We start from the raw sequence: 19,066 nt of genomic DNA on the forward strand, positions 1-19,066 counted from the left end.
TCCAGGTGAGGTCTCACAAGAGCAGAGTAGAGGGGCAGGATCACCTCCTTCGACCTGCTGGTCACGCTCCTTTTGATGCAGCCCAGGATACGGTTGGCTTTCTGGGCTGCGAGCGCACACTGCCGGCTCATGTTCATTTTCTCATCGACCAGCACCTTCTTTTCAGTCTTGACTCCTAGGACTTATTTCTGGCCAGTGCCCCACATCAGTCTTACTCTATCTAGACTCACAAGACTCTTCTCTGTGCAGTCCCTTCAAGCCTCCCACAAGGCACACCTTTTCCATGGAAAAACCTCTCCTTACAAAGTATTTCTTTTCTAGTAACGTCATGATGCAGTACTGTACATCTTTTTTTTTTTTTTTTTTTCTCCCTCTAGAGTCGACTGACAATTTAAACACTTGAGTCCCATTTTACTAGTGACTTAAAATATAAAATCAATTGAGCCAGGGTAGCCTGTCATTTAGATGTGTTTTGGTTTAAGCCAGTGTTGTTGTTGCTGTTTTGCTTGGCTTGTTAGGAGTAGGGTTATGTTGTTTTATCATGGCTAACTACAAACAACAAAATGTGTTGACTCATAAATGCTAAGAATGAAACACCTGTGTACTTTAGGTATATCAAGCATTCATTTGTGGGTTTTCCAAAAAATATGCAGTTGTATTTTGGGTTTCTTGTTGTTGGGGGGGGGGGGGGGGGGGTTGGTTTGGTTTATTTTTTTTTTTTTTTTCTCCTGGAGATGATAGTTCCAGCTCTTCACAATATAATAATGTACCACAGCGTACCAGCAATCAACTTACAGCCTCTTGCAACTGAGGTCAGTGTAAATAATATATGCGCAGAATCGCAGAATTGCTAGGGTTGAAAGGGCTCTCTGGAGATCAGAAGGGCCTTCTGGAGATCATCTAGTTCCTTATACGAAAGCTCATATAAACAAACAGCATTCTTCACAAGTTGTTTTATTATAGCTAAGGCAATACTCTTCCATTTTTTTTGAACTGTGGTTCATAGGCTGTCACTAGGTGCTTGTTGAAAGGGATTTGGCAACTTCTTCTGAGTCTAGATAGTACCCACATATACAGCTTGCCAGCATCTGGTGTGGTATCTTAAGTGGATATTGGCATAATGATTATTTTTAACCTTTGAGAGGGTCCCTTGAGTAAAAATTAGTTTTTAACTGAGCTGAAGCATAGAGTAGCTCAGAGTCTTATGAAGAAATACTCTCAGCTGCTTTGTAATTTGACCTGTGACCTCAGTGATTTTCTTGCACCTCCCTCTTCCTATTTGATCATTCATGTATACCATCTTCTACAAGCACTGTTAAGATGTCCAGCTTTTACACGCAGCTGGCAGTTACTTGCTTTATTTTGCTGTCTTATGGTTGAAAGACAGCCTAGTAGATGTATAAAAATGAATTCAAGTTATTTTTTCCTGGTGGAAAAAGACATTATAAAGGCACAACTGACCAGTCTGTAAAGGCACGTGAATTTTAGAGTGATCAGTTTGCAAGTGCTTCTTCTCTTCCCAAGTGCAAGGTGAGCCTAAAGAGCTGGGCCACAGCTATAAGAGTATTTGGGTATTTCCAGAGATCTATCTGTAAGGCCAAATACTATAATAAAATTAATTGCTATTCTTAGTCTGCCAATGGAGAAAAGAAGCTACATAATCCTTTCTGGAATGGATGAAGTTGCAAGAGGCAAGTAAGCACATTGTGCTTTCTAGTGGTTTTTTTTCTGGATTGAAGAGAGGATCCACAGGGAAGTGTGGAAGGTTGAGTACCTGTGGGGAGCTATCATTCAGGAAGTGACCAGGATGGCATGAATGTACAGCAGCTGTGCACAGGCTAATCTCACTTGCTTCTGTTGTGTTATTAAATTAATGCTTAGTTTAGTTTTGGCAGTAAAGTGGTTTCCTTTAAATGAAGCTGACAAGTGTTTTTCAGTGTCCATTAACTGTGGATGAATACAAAGCCATTCTTTCATGATGTGTTTCTTCTCATGTATTGTTTGGGATAACCCCTCCTATAAAGGGCATATCCCTTCATGCAGTTTCATGGTTCAGTCATCCGAATTAAGAAGGTTTCCTTACCAATTGCACTGACATAAAGTCCCTCTTTTTGCATTGCCTGCAAATAGAACAGTCAATACAACTTGCGTTTTTAACAGCAAGGACAAGAATGGAACTGTATATAGCCTCAGAGGAAGAGGGGAGAAAGTAGATCTGCATCCCAAAAAGGTATTTTGCTCATTCCAAAGTGAAAAGTGAATGGGAAGAGATGCTGAAATAGTATTTGTGTTACGGTAACTGCATAATGAAGATTCTGGAAAATTGCAGCTAATGTATGTTTTTAAGTACATCTCTGCCTACTGAAAGCAGAATATACTTTAATAGATATTTAAAGCTATACATAAAATGTACCAAAAGATGTTTTTCTCATATCTCTGTTGAATACTTCTTTTGAAGGCCGTTGTATAGCCCTCCTGCAGAATAAGACGGCCTCGATTTTGTGTGTTATTGCTTGGTTTTGATTTTTTTTTTCCTTTTATTAAAATTCAGTCAACATTAGCAGCTATAGAGGAAAGAGAGGTCCAAATGAGACATAGCAGAATTGTTAGACCTTTTGCGTTATCGTTTTGACTGTAACTAGCAGTATGTCTGAAAGTGTTGTCCTCATTGCAAAATAAATCCTTTTTTTAGGCTTTGTAAAATACCATGCATGTTTCTGTGTTTTATTTTTAGTCAGATTTTATGCAGAATGATGGTGAAGGTTAAGTTATGGATGTAGGCAATTTTCTTCTTGTCTCTTCCTAAACCATAAGAGGTTTGCTTTGTATTCCTTGCCTTGGCCCTTATCTGGAAAATGGAAATCTTCCTTTAATCTTCCAAACATGTCTGGTATAGTTGTGATGATAAATGCATAGTAAAATGTTAAAGGCTTGCATTTTTACTTATATCATTAAGCCCTTGGGAAGTTCCAGTAAAAGTTCAGGCATCTAAGTTCTTCGTTTCTTCTTCTAAGGTTTTGTATAAGCTTTAGTAGAGCTTCAGGCTGGCTGATCACTATGTGCAAGTCTACCACGTCATTAGGAGATGTGCACTTCTGGATCTCTCATCCACTTCCTTTGTGTACTCTGGGGGTAAAAGGATTGCCTACATTGCCCTTAGTGTTCTCATATCATTTGCAGCTGTGTATTAGGCTAATAACTGTAATTGAATTTAATGCCATGCTTTAGGACTTAAGTGAGTTGCCTGCTGTGATCAGGAATGTTTGTCTTCTTCCTGTGCGGCTGCACATTTCCTCCCTCTTCCTCCCTTCACAATTAATGAACTATTTAGTGGTGTTATGTATTCCTGAAATGTGTGGCCATAGCTTGAATTGGGAAAGCAGAGCAAGGAGCCCAGTGGTCTGAGGTAGGGAATCCTCATCCCGAGATGCTTGCATAGTCTGTCTTGCCGTGTACTCAAACAAGTATCTAGAGTTGGCTGAAATCTGTTCTGCCCCTATCCCTCAGACCAAATTAGCAAGAAATGACTGAGGATTTTTTCTCTTTTCTAATCTGTGTGGACCAGAAGTCACTCTTTGAGGCACCTGAAATTTATTTTGTTTAGTAATTTTTTGCATAGTGTAGAGAATCCATCAACCTTCAGCCTGGGGGGAACTTCAATGGCCTGCAACATATAGTAAGTATAATCTTGGGGATTTATAGGAAGGATTCTTCTGAAAGAAAAACTTGGGGCTGAAATAGCAGAACTAGTTGTGGGTCACTTGTGGTTCTTCAGTGGGTAAGAAAGAGATGCATTTTAATGAGCATTTAACTTGAGCAAAATTTGCTGTTTATCAAAAAATCTCTAAAACAGATGGACCTGATAGTGTTATGTCTTCTTCAGATACTATCATGAGCATGTTCAAAGTATATGTTGTCTGGAGTCAAGCATAAATAACCTCCTTAAAGCTTCGAATTTGTAAGTTTGCAAATTGTGTAATAAAGCTTACCTTGTCTATGAAACCTTTTTTGGACATCTAGCTGCCTTCTGTCAAGGTTGCAGCTGCTGTAAGGTATTTTTGTTTCATACATAATTCAAAATGCATCCTCTGTATTAGTAGTACTTCCTACTAATAGCTTAAAAAGATTAGTTATATAAAGAAATTATTTAGAGACATGTACTTCTTGAAGGCACTGCATTAAACTTAGTTCTGCCTCTCTTTCTGAATCAACTTATTAATATTTGTTATTCTTGTTTTGGACATCATTCCAAAGCTAAAACTGAATGGGAAGTGATGCCACAATAGAGTTTCTATTATGATAACTATATAATGAAGATTCTGGAAAATTGCAGTTAATTTATGTTTCTAAGTACATCTTTGCCTACTGAAGGCAGAACATGATTTGACTAGAGATTTAAAGCTATATGTTTCCCTAGCTTCTGTAATCTGACTCTGTTTTCGCACTGAAAATTCTCTAGTCTTAACTGGTAAGACTAAGATGTTGGCTCCTGCAGGTAATGAGCGTCAGTGTTTTAGAGAACACCTGTATTTTATCTTCTGCTTGAAAACTATTTCAGCTAAGGCAACTTTCGTTTTTATGAACTCTGGCAAAGCAGGTTTTTAGAACTGTCTTCAGGTTGCCTTAGTAAAGAATCTGCTGTGACACATAATGTAATCTGGGATGGGTTTTTTTAATGGGAATTAATTTAGTGCCCACTTGGTTACTCTGGCTGTAATCTTGGTTCAGGAAATGGGATGCAATCCCGCCTTCTTTTCAAGGCAACATCTGTTTGGCTAGATGCAAGACAAGCACTGAAATATATCTCGGGGTATAAAGGTTTTATTGTGTGCCTTCCCAACAGCGCAAATTTCAGATGCAACTGGATTCTTCAGTAGTTTCAATAATTTTGGTGTGTCCCAGCTCTTACAGGAAGAAAGATCTTTTAAATGTCTTTTGTTATACAAGAGGTCACCCTATAGAGACTGATTTAAAATTTCAGGCTGTAATTATGGAAACCTAAAATAAACATAAATGGTAATAATAATACCAAGACAGCTAAAGTGATAATGAGAAACCAACCCCATGGAATATAGGGTAGAGTTCTGCTTGATCCACTTTGCATTTTACCTCTCTCCTCAGGGTTTCGCACAAAGAAGGGTTGGGTGCGTGGGTGAGTATTTTGTGGGTGGCACATCAGAAATATTTCCCATTGTGTTATTGTAGAAATCAAGAAGATGAAGTGATGTTTTAGTATCTTCAGTTTGTTTATTTCAGGAAACATGGGTGCCTGTGTCAAGTTAGAGTGGGGGTGTGCGAGTTTTGACAGGGGAAGTCAATACAAGGAAGTCAGTAGCTACAGTGGATGTGAATATGGACAGTTACGTTGTTCTGTTTCTTTATGCTGCTAGCTAAAAGGAGCTTTATTCTTCCATGTTTGTATTGTCTGTGAGGAGTACTGTGTTGTCATGTGCAAGTTTAACACACTGTCTGCTTAATTCTAAAGATGTGCTGCTGAATCTGTGGAAGACCAGGGAGCAACTGTGGTGTGTTTGACTTTCCTGGTTAGAATCTCTGGGTATAAATTGTTGAACTGCCTGTTAGAATCTGAAAGGCATTAACAGTGTTCTTATGAAGAGCACTGAGTTCTAGAAAACCTGTGTTTACTGTATACAGCACTGATGTATTTTGGGGGATTCCAGGAAGAGTGAGACAGTTTGCTTTGATGTTACTGTCTGATACCTGATTAAGACTTTTTTCTTCTTCCAGTTATTTTTTCAAACAATTGTTTCATTAGCAGTTGCTAAACTTTATGTAAGTTATGTGTTCACTTGTATTGCTGTAAATATTTATATTGCAAACTTATGGATAATGTAAAGAAAAATACTTTCAAGAGCTTAGTGAAAGCATTGTTGTTTAACTGGGCTTAAAATACAAACAGCTACAGGCAAAGGCAAGTTCTTGTACAGGCATGTGCTTAATTTTAGGAGTAGTGTTAGAAATTATGCTGTATATGTTTGGCTGAATAACTGTTACTTTCACCAGCTTTTAATTGATCTTTTATTGAAATTCTAGCCTGTCCACAATTCAAAACATGCATTTTGAGACACAAAGTTTTCTTTACTGTGGTTTCAAAGTTATGGTCTTGCATCTTACCTAGATCAGTGGGTAAGGGGGGGAATATTGTGGGAGTTCTGCACGTCTCAGCTAAACCTGAGAATAAGGCCTTACAGTGAGGACACCTGGTTTTCATACTTGCTGGATTTCTGCAGTCCGGACCAGCTGTCTGATAGAACATAAAAGACTTGAAAAAGAAATGTGCTCAAAAGGCACATTGCTTTTAAGACTTTTTTTAGATATTCTTTAATTATTTGTCTTCCTTCTCCCAATGGCTTTGAAGGGAGGGAAAGAAGAACAGGAAGCAGGTAGCTGATTTGCATCAAAGGTTGTCACATTCCCTAATAATCTAGTGACCTAGTATTTAAATACATTAGTAACTATGAACGTGTTATACACCTTAATTATATCTTATATCTATTGATGTGTGATTAGATGCAACTATTTCTTTCTTGGATCTTATATTGAGGCAGGTAGATATTGGTGTCCAGGACCTCAAGAGGTTACTATCTACGGTACTTCTGGGTATGTGAATCTCTTCCCGTGTGCAAGGCATGGATTCAGTATTTTTCCACTTTAAAGCTGGGTTGCATAAAGAGGTTTACCTGTTTAACTGGTACAACAAAGTGCACAGACATTTTTTGATTTTGTTAAAATGTGGCAGCAGATCCTATCTTTGTGTAATACATAAAGGTAGACCTTCATCTGTTAAAATTACTGACTGCGTAATTTCAGGAACATATGAGTTCATTGGTTATAAAAGGTGTCTTCGCTTTTAATGAAGTGCCTGAAGCTTTATTTTTTATCAGACATTCAATGTATTTTCACCTTGTGTGACTACAAGCCTGGAAAGCTATTTGCCTGAAGCATGATTTAAAAAAAAAAACAACAAATCTCAAAGTTGTCTCAAATTAGTATATTGAAAGAGGCTTTCACTTGACATAAGATTTTTATTTGAGATGTTTTGAAAGTGAACTTTTAGGCTGACAGATTCTTATCTCAGTTTTTGAATTTGAGAGGCTTTGTGGTATCTCTGTGCTGTAGGAGCCTTGGGATGTATTCAGCTAGTACCTATGCTATTTGAAGCTAAAAGGAAATAAATACTCTTCTGTTCAGTTTTTCATCTAGATTACTCTTAACATAAACTGGGTTATAGGACATTGGATAATGTGCAAAGAATTTCCCATAATTTTCTAATCCCCCTCCAGATCTCTTTTTCAGTAGTTGATTTCAGAATATTTTATGCTTATTAAGAACAAACATGGAAATACTAAAGCAAGTTATCTGCACTGTGTCATTGGCTTAGTGTGCTGCAGTATTAAAGTTAAAAGAGAAATGTTAATGTTCGTTATAGCATAAGACTTTATTATTTTTTCTGAAAAAAAAAAAAGAGCTGGATTTCATCGATCGCTGTCATGCGGACAGTATACTAATATGAAACAATTTATGCATTCAAACTAATTATTTCATCATTTATCAGTTAGTTCAAGAAAACGTGTAGAAACATGAATGTGAGCTGTGGCTGTCAGTTTTCTGAAATCATTTTGATTTTTTTATTTTTATTTTTTTTTCCCCTGTGTAAGTAACTTTATTTCCTTAAGCAGTTAGGTGAACAAGTATTAGAGGTGAAAACCTGCTAGGATCTTATGTGTGCACACTGCTTTTGTGCTCGTACAGTGTAGTACAGTAGTGTTATATACAACTTAAACAGAAATAGATACTGCCATGAGAACCCATGGGTGATCACAAATGGAAGAACTCTGATTTACAAACCAGCTCCTAATAGAGTATGTTTTCCAAACCAGAGTATGCTATATAGTTCCTTTTGGTTCCCGAGATTAGGTTTTGAAATGCAGAAATCGGTCACCTGTCCAGGTAGTGTTTTGAGTGCTTGTTGTTGTCTACTGTATCCCTACAGTAGATTGTTACAAAATTCCATAGCTTTTTTTTTTTTTAATGAAGAAAATCCTTAGTTCAGTAACAAGCATGAGCATGTACAAGCTTATGTTTAAATAATAAGAAAGGTTGGGGGTTAAAACACCAGTTGCCTGAAAGAGACATGATTTGTTTTCATTTGAGGGTTTTATGCTGTCGGTTGTCTTTGAACATGCTTAAGCATCTCTAGTTCAAAATCCTTATTACAGTGCTTCTGAAATTAGCGAATATAAACATATTCTTGTTACTGACCCTTTAAGCATATTAGCATTTCCAGTTAGATATCTATTTTTCTCTGATATCTTTCTATCATCAATTAAGTGCAGTATAGACAAATCCTGTGGTCACATTCTTTCACAGCTGCTTTTTTCAGTGCAGAGTGTTTTCATTCTGAGGAGATATTCTTAAGATAATAAAGTTTCCTATTGCGTTCAACCGGGTTGACTTAAGGTAGGAACTACGTCTCAAAGTGCAAGTTTGCAGAATGCAGTCTCAGTGAAAGACACTTTAAGTACACTTTTGATTATAACTTACATGCCCCAAAGCTGTTGCTTTCTGATCGCAGCAATTTGTTAGTTTTGGAGTTCTGTGATGATGTATTTTCTTGAAAATGTCAGAATGATATATTTGAAGCATTGTTCTTGGACTTTTCATCTTTTCCTTTTGTGTTTTGAAGTCGCATCATCTCATGCCTTTGCCTGGCATGCTGAAAGTTGTAATGGCTTATATCTTTATTTATTTTCTAAATTATTGGTAAAGTTGGGTTTTTTCCTTACAGTGTAATTGAAATAGTAGGTAATGACTAAATGTTGCAACTGGTAACTTCTAATGAAAGCCTCAGTCATTTTTCATACAATGAGGTTAGAATATATTTTTAAAAGCTAGAATACTATGCTTCATGCATTTGAAAGTGAACACACCTTGTGAACTGTTTTGGAAACCAGATAGATGTCATACAATGACTATGGCATTGCCTGGCTAAATAGTGTTTCAAACAGATAAAGTTGACTGATGCAGTCTGTAGTTGAAAACAAAATAGTACATGGAATATACTTCAGTTCAGGAAGGACTTGCATATGTAAGACTGTGCCATATTGGTACCTTATTTTATCTAGGTATACCAGAATGATGCTGCTTATTTTAAGTAAGTTCGATTCTGGCATACACATGAATAGAAGGTGAAGTGTTGAAAAGTAACTTGAATCCAAAAATTGCTTTGGCATCTTATCATGTATGAGCTAAGAAGAAGCAACAGCTACTTAAACTCTACTACCCTGCAAACGCTTTAGGAATGTAAGTGGCTTTGTGGTATCACACTAGGACAGTTTATTCCTTTCAGTTTCTTAGATCTAATTTAGTTCTAAGTGTCTCCTTTAAACAAACAGAAACCCCAAACCAAAACCACAACAAAACGTATACACAAACCACCCCAAACAGGTGTATCCCCCCAGCCCTTATACCATTTTTTCCTTTCTTGTTATAAATAAAAATGTTGTATCCTTGGAAAGGTGTTATAACTCCCAGTTAGGTTGTGATTTGCTGAAGTATGGCGGATGTTTGCTGTGAACAACAAAAGTGAGGAAGAAAGTGGCTGTAAAAAAGATGATGTCAAGCTTTTGAACTGGAATGTGCTTTCTGAGTTGTTACCATTTTGAGTTCATATTTCAAAAGTTCAGATGCTGTTATCTGAGCATTTTGTCTCTGCCTTAATTTGCTAAATTAATCCTTTAATTAATGTCCTTTGAGATCTCCTTCCCTTAGTGGAGCTTGTGCTAAGACGGATCCCTCGTACAGAACCAGCAAGTTCATATTAGCTGTTTCTTAAGTGAAACACTATCCTCTGTGTGCCTTTTGCACGCTCATAGGAAATGCAGCTGACGTTAGGAAGCTTGGGTGGGGACTACAAGAAGCTGGCAAATACTACAGAGTTTAGTGCCAGACATGCTGACACAACAGTACTTTACTTGTAAAAGTTTTCTTCAGGCTGCTAATTCTGTCTTCAGAGTAACTGGAACTAAAGCAGTGTCTCTGACGCCAAGTTAAAATAGCTAAAGCAACAGTTTATGGGAAATTAAGAATGCCTGTTTCTTTCCACGGTTTACATCCTCAGAAATACTAGAAAAACGAACAAGCTCCTCTCTTAATGAAAGGATGAGTTGTGAACAGTGCCATAGAATGAATACATTGCAAAACAAGCCCCATCTAACTTTGGCGTAAGTGGCAAAAACAGCTCAAAGAGGGAAAGGCTAGCAGTGTGAAGTCTCTGTAAATACAGAGCTCTGTCTGTTTTCTGTCACAGTTTCCATTTATGTGATATGGCAGTTCACAGTCATATTTCCTAAGGCATGCTTTTAATAACTTCCCCTAGCCTTCAAATAAAAATTCTTTACTTCAAGTGTATCTAGACATTGAGAAATACTGTGGTGTTGAGTACGAATGCTGTTACTTAAGGTGATATGGTCAAACTCTGTATAGTGTTTTTTGTCTTGAATTTGCAGTATTTCTGGTCCATGTAAAAGCCGAAGGAGTAGTAAAGCAGAGCTTGAAGGGCTGTGAAAGTGGAATCCAGGTTCTGATTGTTTTGCAGGAGTTCAGGCAGAGTATGAGTTGCTGCTACCCTGCTGTCTCTGTTTCTGTATGTGCAAGGGCTTTCAGGTGACATCATGGAGACAAATCTTGCAGGGGGAGGCATGCCTGACTTATAAAAGATAAAAACTGGTGCAGTGTTGGTAGAAGGATGCAGCTCAATTACATAAGCATATTGGCATTTATTTTGGACTTCAGCACCACTCCGAGATCGTAGGAAGAGCTTCCTTCCCTTCCCCTGAGTGCTAGAATTATTTAGCAGGACTCAAGTGTTGAAAGAAATGAGATTTAGATGGTAAATTTAATCTGTTCAGTGTTTGCTTGGTGCAGTATACCATGCCAGGTTAGCTTTAATGTTATTACCCCTTTTATGGGAAGCAGCTGCATTGCGCTCTCCCACAAAAGTAAAATCTCAGTAAAAGATTCTTTGTCTAGAGCAACTGGATGGCAGTATCTTGCATCCATCAGAGGCACTGGCTTCTGCTGACCTCAGAATTGTAGATCACCTGTGAAGTCTCTTGTTCCCTGATTCTTTTATCAAGGTAAAGTGAAATATAAGCAATACATAAATAGAAGGAAAGGCTATTTTAAAATCATGGAGGTTATTTTGCATGAACTGTTGTCATATGAAGTCAAAACTGGATGCAACAGTTTTTCTCTGTGATCATCTTTATCATCTTTTGTAACATCTCTAATCAGCTCAGTTCTGCAACACTTATGTATTTCAGACTAAGATTTGTCTTTTCCTGAAGAGTAGCATTTAGAAAGTTTGCTTTTAAATCTACAAAATGTAAATTGGTGCTTTCTGAAACCTACGTAGGAAATTGCTATGTAGCCCATGACTTGACCAAATTGAGCTGTATGGCACGCCATAGATTTTTTTGTGTATCTCTTGGTGGCAATCTGTTCCCATGTCTCTCTGGATGTTCTGTAGCACATCTGTAGGAGTTACACTTCTGTAGTGCCTCATTGCTCGCATATTGTTGCCTGTGTTGTTTTTCCTCCCAAGTATGTAAATTTTCATTCTGAACCAGATCCTGGGTTTAACAGTGTGACTGTACCAAGGAAGGCATGTGTATCTTAGCTCCACATAAGGGATCTGGAGGACATGTTTGGGGAAGAGAATAGAGGCTTATTTAACAAAAGATTAATTTCCTTTGAGGTGATAACGGAAAACCTGTGGAGAACATTAAGTCTTTATCTTGGTCCCTGAAATCTGTTGAATGAATGAGGATCTGATAGCTATAATGGTGACTCTTAGCTTCCAGGGAGGAGTTTCTTTCTTGGGTAAAAATTGTGCATTATCGCTGAAGTGATCTGGACAGTCTCCAAGATTTAAACTGTCTCATGGGATGTATTGCTGGCATTCTCTGTGGCCTGTTTAAGCATTTCTGTTTACAGATGTGTAGAGTCAACTATTTTCAGCACAGGGAGACTGCACTTCCTGTGGGTTGAATGGTGTTGCTTAACTGTGGTCAGCTGAATTCCTTGGACAAGACTTGAATTTTTGTAATGTAAAATCAACAGTCTTTGCCAACAATAGCTGGCAATGAATGCATATGCAAGGCTAGCATGAATTAATTTCTGATGCTGTATTACATATTGTGGACTCTGGATTTTGTTTTTTTCCTGCATGGCTCTGACAAAAGTGAACTGCAAGAATGGCTTTGTGATTATTCATTCCAGCTTTCACGCTAACTCTTTACTTCTGAGCAGGATAATAAACTGTAAATGTATGCAATTTTTATAAAGCTTATGGACAAATATGTGCTTTGACTTCAGAATGCTTTTTCATAAACTTAGTAGCTGACACCAGATTTATTAGACACTGATACATTTCGAGTATCAAACTTACATATGTATAATTTTTTTTTTTTTCAGATGGAGCAATTATCAGATGAAGAACTTGACCATGGTGCAGAAGAAGATAGTGATAAGGAAGATCAGGATCTGGACAAGATGTTTGGGGCCTGGCTGGGGGAACTGGACAAACTCACACAGGTTAGGGAGGTTTCAATCATCTTGCAGAATAATTCTTCATAAGTATTGCATGTTTCTTTTCAGTTGGATGATAAGTACTTAGCACTGATACTTGCAGCCAAGTAGACTGTAGTGTGTGGCTGGCTCAGTACTTTTCAAATGTTTCTAAATTGGCTTGTTTTCCCTATCTTGGAGTTGTTAAATTCATTTTTCAAAACCTGCTAGTTTGACCTTTCCCAAAGGCAACTATGGAACTGGTATTTGTCCTCATGTATATAATGAAACACTGGCTAGAGGTAGGTTGCATCTCCAAACATATGGTTGGATGTTGTCTAGCTATGACAGGCAGTATTTCTTCGTTGCACCTGAAGAGCAGTAGGGAACAAGAGATTGTGAATGTTGTCACTGATGACATGGTAAGGTGCCCTGATACACCTTAGGAGACTCACCATTATTCTAGAGTACCCTTCCCGCAGCTGATAGGACATTTCCTTTTAGCACTTCTTTCTAGGGCTTTTTCTTTTCTTCATAAGCAGATCTTGCCTTTTGCGTAGTATGCCAGACTCCCAAGGTGATAGACCATTTCTCTGTGACTGTTTTTTTTTCAGCCGTGGGAGGTGGCCCTCCTGACTAAGGTATTTAATCCCCTCTGTCTTAAGTAAAGGTATGATACCTCAAGTTTAATAAAGCTAGAGAAGAGGTAGCTTTTCTCATCCTCATCTTACCCAAAGACTGAAGGAACATTGAGCTAATCCATGTGACAACATTTCAAATTCAGACTTACCGCTGATACCTTCTGGTTAAATTTCTGCTTGCAAGATCTAATTGTAGACAGCACTCTAGGGGAAAATGATTTTATGATTATTCCCCCCGCGGTCCCCTGAACTTGTGCATGTAGGAAAATAAAGAATCCTGTCTTTTGAGATGATTGGAAGACAGTGAAATAAATCTGAGTATCTATAGGAACTCTTGGCGTTTTTTAACTTTCTGTGAAGAATTTCTAACAGTAATTTGGAAGTGTTTTAGAAGCATGGGCTCTGTAAATTATCTCGAATGAGGGTCTTCACAGAAGAGCACAATGGGTAATTTATCTTAGTTTTTTTTGTTCTCTGCTCCATTTTTTCAAGTATGAGCAGCCTAGAAATAGAAGCATACTTTACTTGGGGCTTACGGCAATGCTATTGACATACAGGCTGATGTCTCAATAGTGATGTCTCAATTTGCAATGATGATCTATGCAAAGTTATTAAAACCTACTAACAGATAATTAAAGGGATGACCCACTTTGTTTTTCACTTTCCTATTACTGTACAACACAGTTTCCAAGGTAGCCTGACAGTTGCCCTTCTTTCGTGGCCACTGAGAAATGACACTTCCCCAAAACTTTGAATGACCTCATATGGTTTTTTTATAATAAGCCAGTTAATGCAGTTAGTTGTGTCTGAGTTCATTTGATGAAAAGTGATTGTGTCTTGATGCAGCTGTCCCAATAAAGCCCGAATAAAGGGGGTGATTAGAGCTAATGAGCTCCAAAGAGCATTCTCATCATTTGTTTCTATTTATCAACTGGATGCTAAGAGCAGTAGGAAGAAGGGATTTTTTTTGCCCCCAAGTTGCTTAAACTTTAACTTCCTTTTTAGATTTCCTAAATGTTTATTTGTGGGGGGGATTGAAAGTAAGGCCCAGATTTCCCGCCAGATGCAAGTTCTTCTTAAAAAATTTGGAGTTGTTAAGATGCCCCTGAGATCATTTGAATTCACTTTGCCCTCTTTGACTGTTGGTCTAATAAAAACACTATAAAATGTAATCACAAAATTTGCAGCACAAGAGCAGTGTTTGGCACTGATGCAGAGTGCATTAACATTTATCCAGCACTAGTTATCCTACTGTGTGGTACAGGTTAAAGGAAGGAAATCTTGCCTCGCTTCTCATGATCGTGCAGACCTAAGCTTTTGGTGCTGTTCCAGTTTTTAGCATTTCTCTAAACTGGTAGTGAGCATCATAATGTGTTATAGAGAATGTACCCTAATAATAATGAGAGCATTTCATGCGTGTCTCCAAGGATGTGAAATACTGAATTTAATAATTAAGTTTAAACACTTTTTAGATGCTTTTAACTGGAATGTATTTGTTTTACAGGATGCATGTTGTGGTATTCTATGGGTTCAGTCTGAAGGAAAGAGCCATGATTTGCCTATTCTGTTTCCAGTTTCACTGCTGCCTCTAGGGTTGTAGATAGATGCATTATTTAGTTTTTTCAGTTATCCCGTGTTGGACAATATGTAAGCTCTATGAAAAGTACCAGAGGTGAGGTGTTTTTCTACCTGATGGAAGACAAGGCTGCATCACTGGCTTCTCCTTGCTAAGTGATGGTTGACGTACCAAAAAAGTGATTTATTGTTTTGTTTTGAAGTTCAAACCAAACTGAGGAGAGAAGGGAGTTCAGCAAAAATAAATAGTGGAGAAAAAATAGTGCATTTGATTTTTCGCTAAAACCTTGTTCTGTTGGAACTAAAAAGATGTGTTTCTTTCAGACACGCATACCTTCAGGAAAGCTTTATTGGAACAACTATTGCTTAAATTCAAACCCTTTGCAAGCCTGTTGAACCTCAGCAACAGCAGGAGCTAGCTTCCTCATGTAACCTTGTGACTTCAAGGGCACCAGTTCCAGACCCTGTCATCTTGGGTCACCAGCTGGGTGATAGTGCCCTACTACTGCTTACTACTTAAAAAATACTGGTATTTATTACAATACTATGCTCACATTAGCCTTCAAAACATAACAACTTAATGTATTAGGTAGAATTATGTTTCCCCCTCCTAATACTAGTTTTTCTTTAAAAAATTAAATTACCCTACATAAACTGACTGGGGTTTGCTTTCATAATTTAGTGTTTTTCACAGGAAAGACTTAATGAGAAAAATGTCTGAGTTTAGCGAATTTTAAATCCCTTTTAATAAAAAACAGTTCTTCATGGAATGCTTTCGTGTTCTTATGCCATGATTATGCTCATAAGCTAATGATGCATTTCTTAGAGAGGATGCCACAGTTTTGAATGTGTTTACACACTTGTGCAATTTGCTGCAGTTTTGTTGTTACAGGTAAGCCAGCTATCTGTTTCAGAGTGAGCTGGTACATAGCACCACTTAAAAATGCATTTGGAACATAGAATCATAGAATCATAAGACAGTTAGGGTTGGAAAGGGCCTTAAGATCATCTAGTTCCAACCCCCCTGCCATGGGCAGGGACACCTCACACTAAACCATGCCTCCCACTAAACCATGCCACCCAAGGCTCTGTCCAACCTGGCCTTGAACACCGCCAGGGATGGAGCATTCACAGCTTCCCTGGGCAACCCATTCCAGTGTCTCACCACCCTAACAGGAAAGAATTTCCTCCTTATATCCAATCTAAACTTCCCCTGTTTAAGTTTTAACCCGTTACGCCTTGTCCTATCACTACAGTCCCTAATGAAGAGTCCCTCCCCAGCATCCCTATAGGCCCCCTTCAGATACTGGGAGGCTGCTCTGAGGTCTCCCTGCAGCCTTCTCCAGGCTGAACAGCCCCAACTTTTTCAGCCCATCTTCATATGGGAGGTGTTCCAGTCCCCTGATCATCCTCATGGCCCTCCTCTGGACTTGTTCAAAAAGAACGGACATGCTTCCATTCTTTTGATTCTAAAAGAAAGAAAAACCAAATGAAACAGAATGTGTTTAACTGTTTTTTTTTTCCATTGAATATCTGAAGCTAAATCTCTGATGTGTATTTGAGTGTTTGAAATCTAAAGCCTGAACAAGAGTTGGTGGGGATTTTTGGTTTTGTGGGGGTTTTTTTGTTTGTTTTTTTTTTAACATGCCAGGAGTTTTTGGAAAGCTTCTCTTAGAGAAAATTACTTTATCTTACATGTTTGCTTGCCCAGTTCCCTGTCAAAACTATGTCCTGCCTGTTTTTTTGTCCTTTTCAGAGTCTGGATACAGACAAGCCTGTGGCACCAGTGAAGAGATCACCCCTACGTCAGGAAACCAATCTTGCCAACTTCTCATATCGCTTCTCCATGTACAATTTGAATGGTTTGTTGAATTATTTACCCTTTCAAATATTAGTTTAGGTAAAAAAAGACCAACCTATTCCAACTATAAATGAGAGCATTGTGAAATATAAGCACATTTAAATATACTTCTACCTGAAGTGAGAATGTTTGCTGAAGGCATTGCTTTCTTATGGCATAGAATTTTTAGTATCTTAAACCAGTTTCTTTTATAGAACCTAGTATGTGAGAATTGTAGCCCAGTTTTTATACAGAAATAAATATTCTAGGATCTGGGCTTATGAAAGAATGAATTGATGTGTAACTGTTAAATGGGGAAAAAAAAAGCATCTTGCTTCATGGGACAGGATGCAGGAATACAGCTACAGAATGCTTTCATAGTAAAAAAAAAAAAAGAAAAATAAAAAAAGTTTTCCTTGTCTTAAAATAGTTTCCTCTGGTTGTAATACAGGAAGCTGCAATTTAAAGGCTTGAGTAGTTGTATAGTATTTTGTGGGTTTGTGTTTTTTTTTGTTTTCTGTGGTTTGGGCTTTTTAAGCGGTGTCACATACCTTGCATTGCTTTAGCAGAAAATGCTTAGCAAAACACCTACACTTCTTTTGAGAAGTTGAGGCATGATATTATACAAAGGTACTTTTAGATTCTGTTCACAGGACAGCAGTTTAAACTTTTCAGGTGTAATCTGAACAGTCATAAATTTCTTCTATCAGCAAATGTATTTAACCAAAATAGTTTGTTGGCTTGTTTTGAGGTTTTTAGTTGTTCTTAGAACAGTCGGGATTAGTAGTGCAAATAAATTTCTGCTTAGCAGTAAGCAGAGATTTTTGCAGTACAGATGGGAAAAGAAAATGCAGCTTCCGTTGTTCCCTTAACCTAACTGTTAAATCTGATAACACAAAGTGAAGCATTTCACAGATCAATGAAGTGACTGCATGTGCTGAAATCTTGTTTGTTGCAGAAGCCCTGAATCAGGGGGAGACTGTGGATCTAGATGCCCTCATGGCTGATCTCTGTTCCATAGAGCAGGAGCTCAGCAGTATTGGGTCTCATTCAGCAAACAATGCTGCAGTGAAACGCCTTGCCACAGAATCCAAGGCTCAGAAACCACCTGCTAGCCGAACTTCTACTAAGCACAGCAGCATGAAAGGATTATCCTCATCTGGTAAGGTGACTAAACCATCACATGCCAATGTATCTTTGGATGACATCACTGCACAGTTAGAGAAGGCCTCTTTGAGCATGGATGAGGCAGCCCAACAGTCTGTTGCAGAAGACATCAAACCAGTAGTTACTGCTCAGCACAGGAGGACAGCATCTGCTGGCACAGTGAGTGATGCTGAGGTGCGCTCAATCAGTAACTCCTCCCGTTCCAGCATAACCTCTGCAGCTTCCAGCATGGATTCCTTGGATATTGATAAAGTGACAAGACCTCAGGAACTGGACTTGACATCACAAGGACAACCAATCACTGAGGTACAGTGTCACTAATTCAAGATTTTGGCTTGGTTTGGTTTTGTTTATTTTTCTTTAAACTCATCCATCCATTGTCCCTCCCCATGCTGACACTCCTAGCTAAATATCTTCAGTGCAGGGTTGATTAAAGATTAAGGCTGCTTTTTTTTTTTTTTTTTTTTTTTTCCCCGTGGACATCATGTGCTGCTGCTGCTTCTTTCTCTGGTTTTGTTCCTGTGTGCAAGAATCTTTTAAAATAAAGATTCTTTTTTTTTTAATGACTTTCCCAATCTCTTCCTTCTGTTATGCCAGTCATGGTTTTTAATGTTTTATAGTTAATGGGATTATCCTAAGTAAATCTCATATATTGCTTTTAATTTAAACCTGAGGAGCACACAGCTGTGGAACAGAGAAAGTATAACTGACAAGACTACATTCCTTTTTATAGTACACTTCATACACATGAAGCAACTTAATGCCTATCTGGAGCTATGGTATACCAGTAATTTGCTGCTACTTAATATTCTTGTTTAATGTATGACGGGGAGAACTGTTTGAAGCAATGCACAACACAAAAACAACTGGGCTGAGATATAGCAAGAACAGATGTTCATTTGGTATTTTGGTACCTCAGCGTTGCTTAATCAGAGGGGAAACTTTTCAGTAAAACCACAGGCAGTTTGGGAACATTGAAAGTGATGGTGACTTGTATAAGGAAATGAGAAAAATGTTGTGATGAATTTACAGAACTTAAACTAGAAGATGTCATGTAGAAACACTCTCTGAAACAGAAATCTGGCCTGTTCTAAAGTCAGTTGTACTAACGTGTGTTCTCTTTAGTGGGAGAAAACCGGAACAAGCTGAGTTTATTCTAATCAATGATTAACAGTAATCTGAATGAGCTGTGCTGAAAGCATACCTCTACCCATCTGCAGCAAAAGTTCATTTGATATGAAGAGTGAATGAT

The 19,066-nt window shown here is 38.0% G+C and overlaps 1 protein-coding gene across 5 annotated transcripts in view; it reads left to right on the forward strand.

The window, feature by feature from the left end:
• Window positions 1–19,066, forward strand: part of RAPH1 (Ras association (RalGDS/AF-6) and pleckstrin homology domains 1) — an 87,872-nt gene that overhangs the window by 20,435 nt on the left and 48,371 nt on the right. For 4 of the 5 annotated variants that reach the window (XR_010610673.1, XM_065670140.1, XM_065670142.1 and 1 more), the window contains exons 2-4: window positions 12,499–12,618; window positions 16,564–16,669; window positions 17,606–18,120. Coding sequence is in view for 4 of the 5 variants with exons in the window: in XM_065670140.1 (XP_065526212.1) it covers window positions 12,499–12,618; window positions 16,564–16,669; window positions 17,606–18,120 (741 nt within the window). In the remaining variant the exon portion in view is untranslated. Of the gene's footprint in view, window positions 1–6,569; window positions 6,622–12,498; window positions 12,619–16,563; window positions 16,670–17,605; window positions 18,121–19,066 lie in introns of all 5 variants that reach the window. The other variant, XM_065670141.1, reaches the window with a different exon arrangement.

The sequence above is a fragment of the Lathamus discolor genome, chromosome 3 (assembly GCF_037157495.1).
Source record: "Lathamus discolor isolate bLatDis1 chromosome 3, bLatDis1.hap1, whole genome shotgun sequence".
In the NCBI taxonomy this organism is placed as follows: Eukaryota; Metazoa; Chordata; class Aves; order Psittaciformes; family Psittacidae; genus Lathamus; species Lathamus discolor.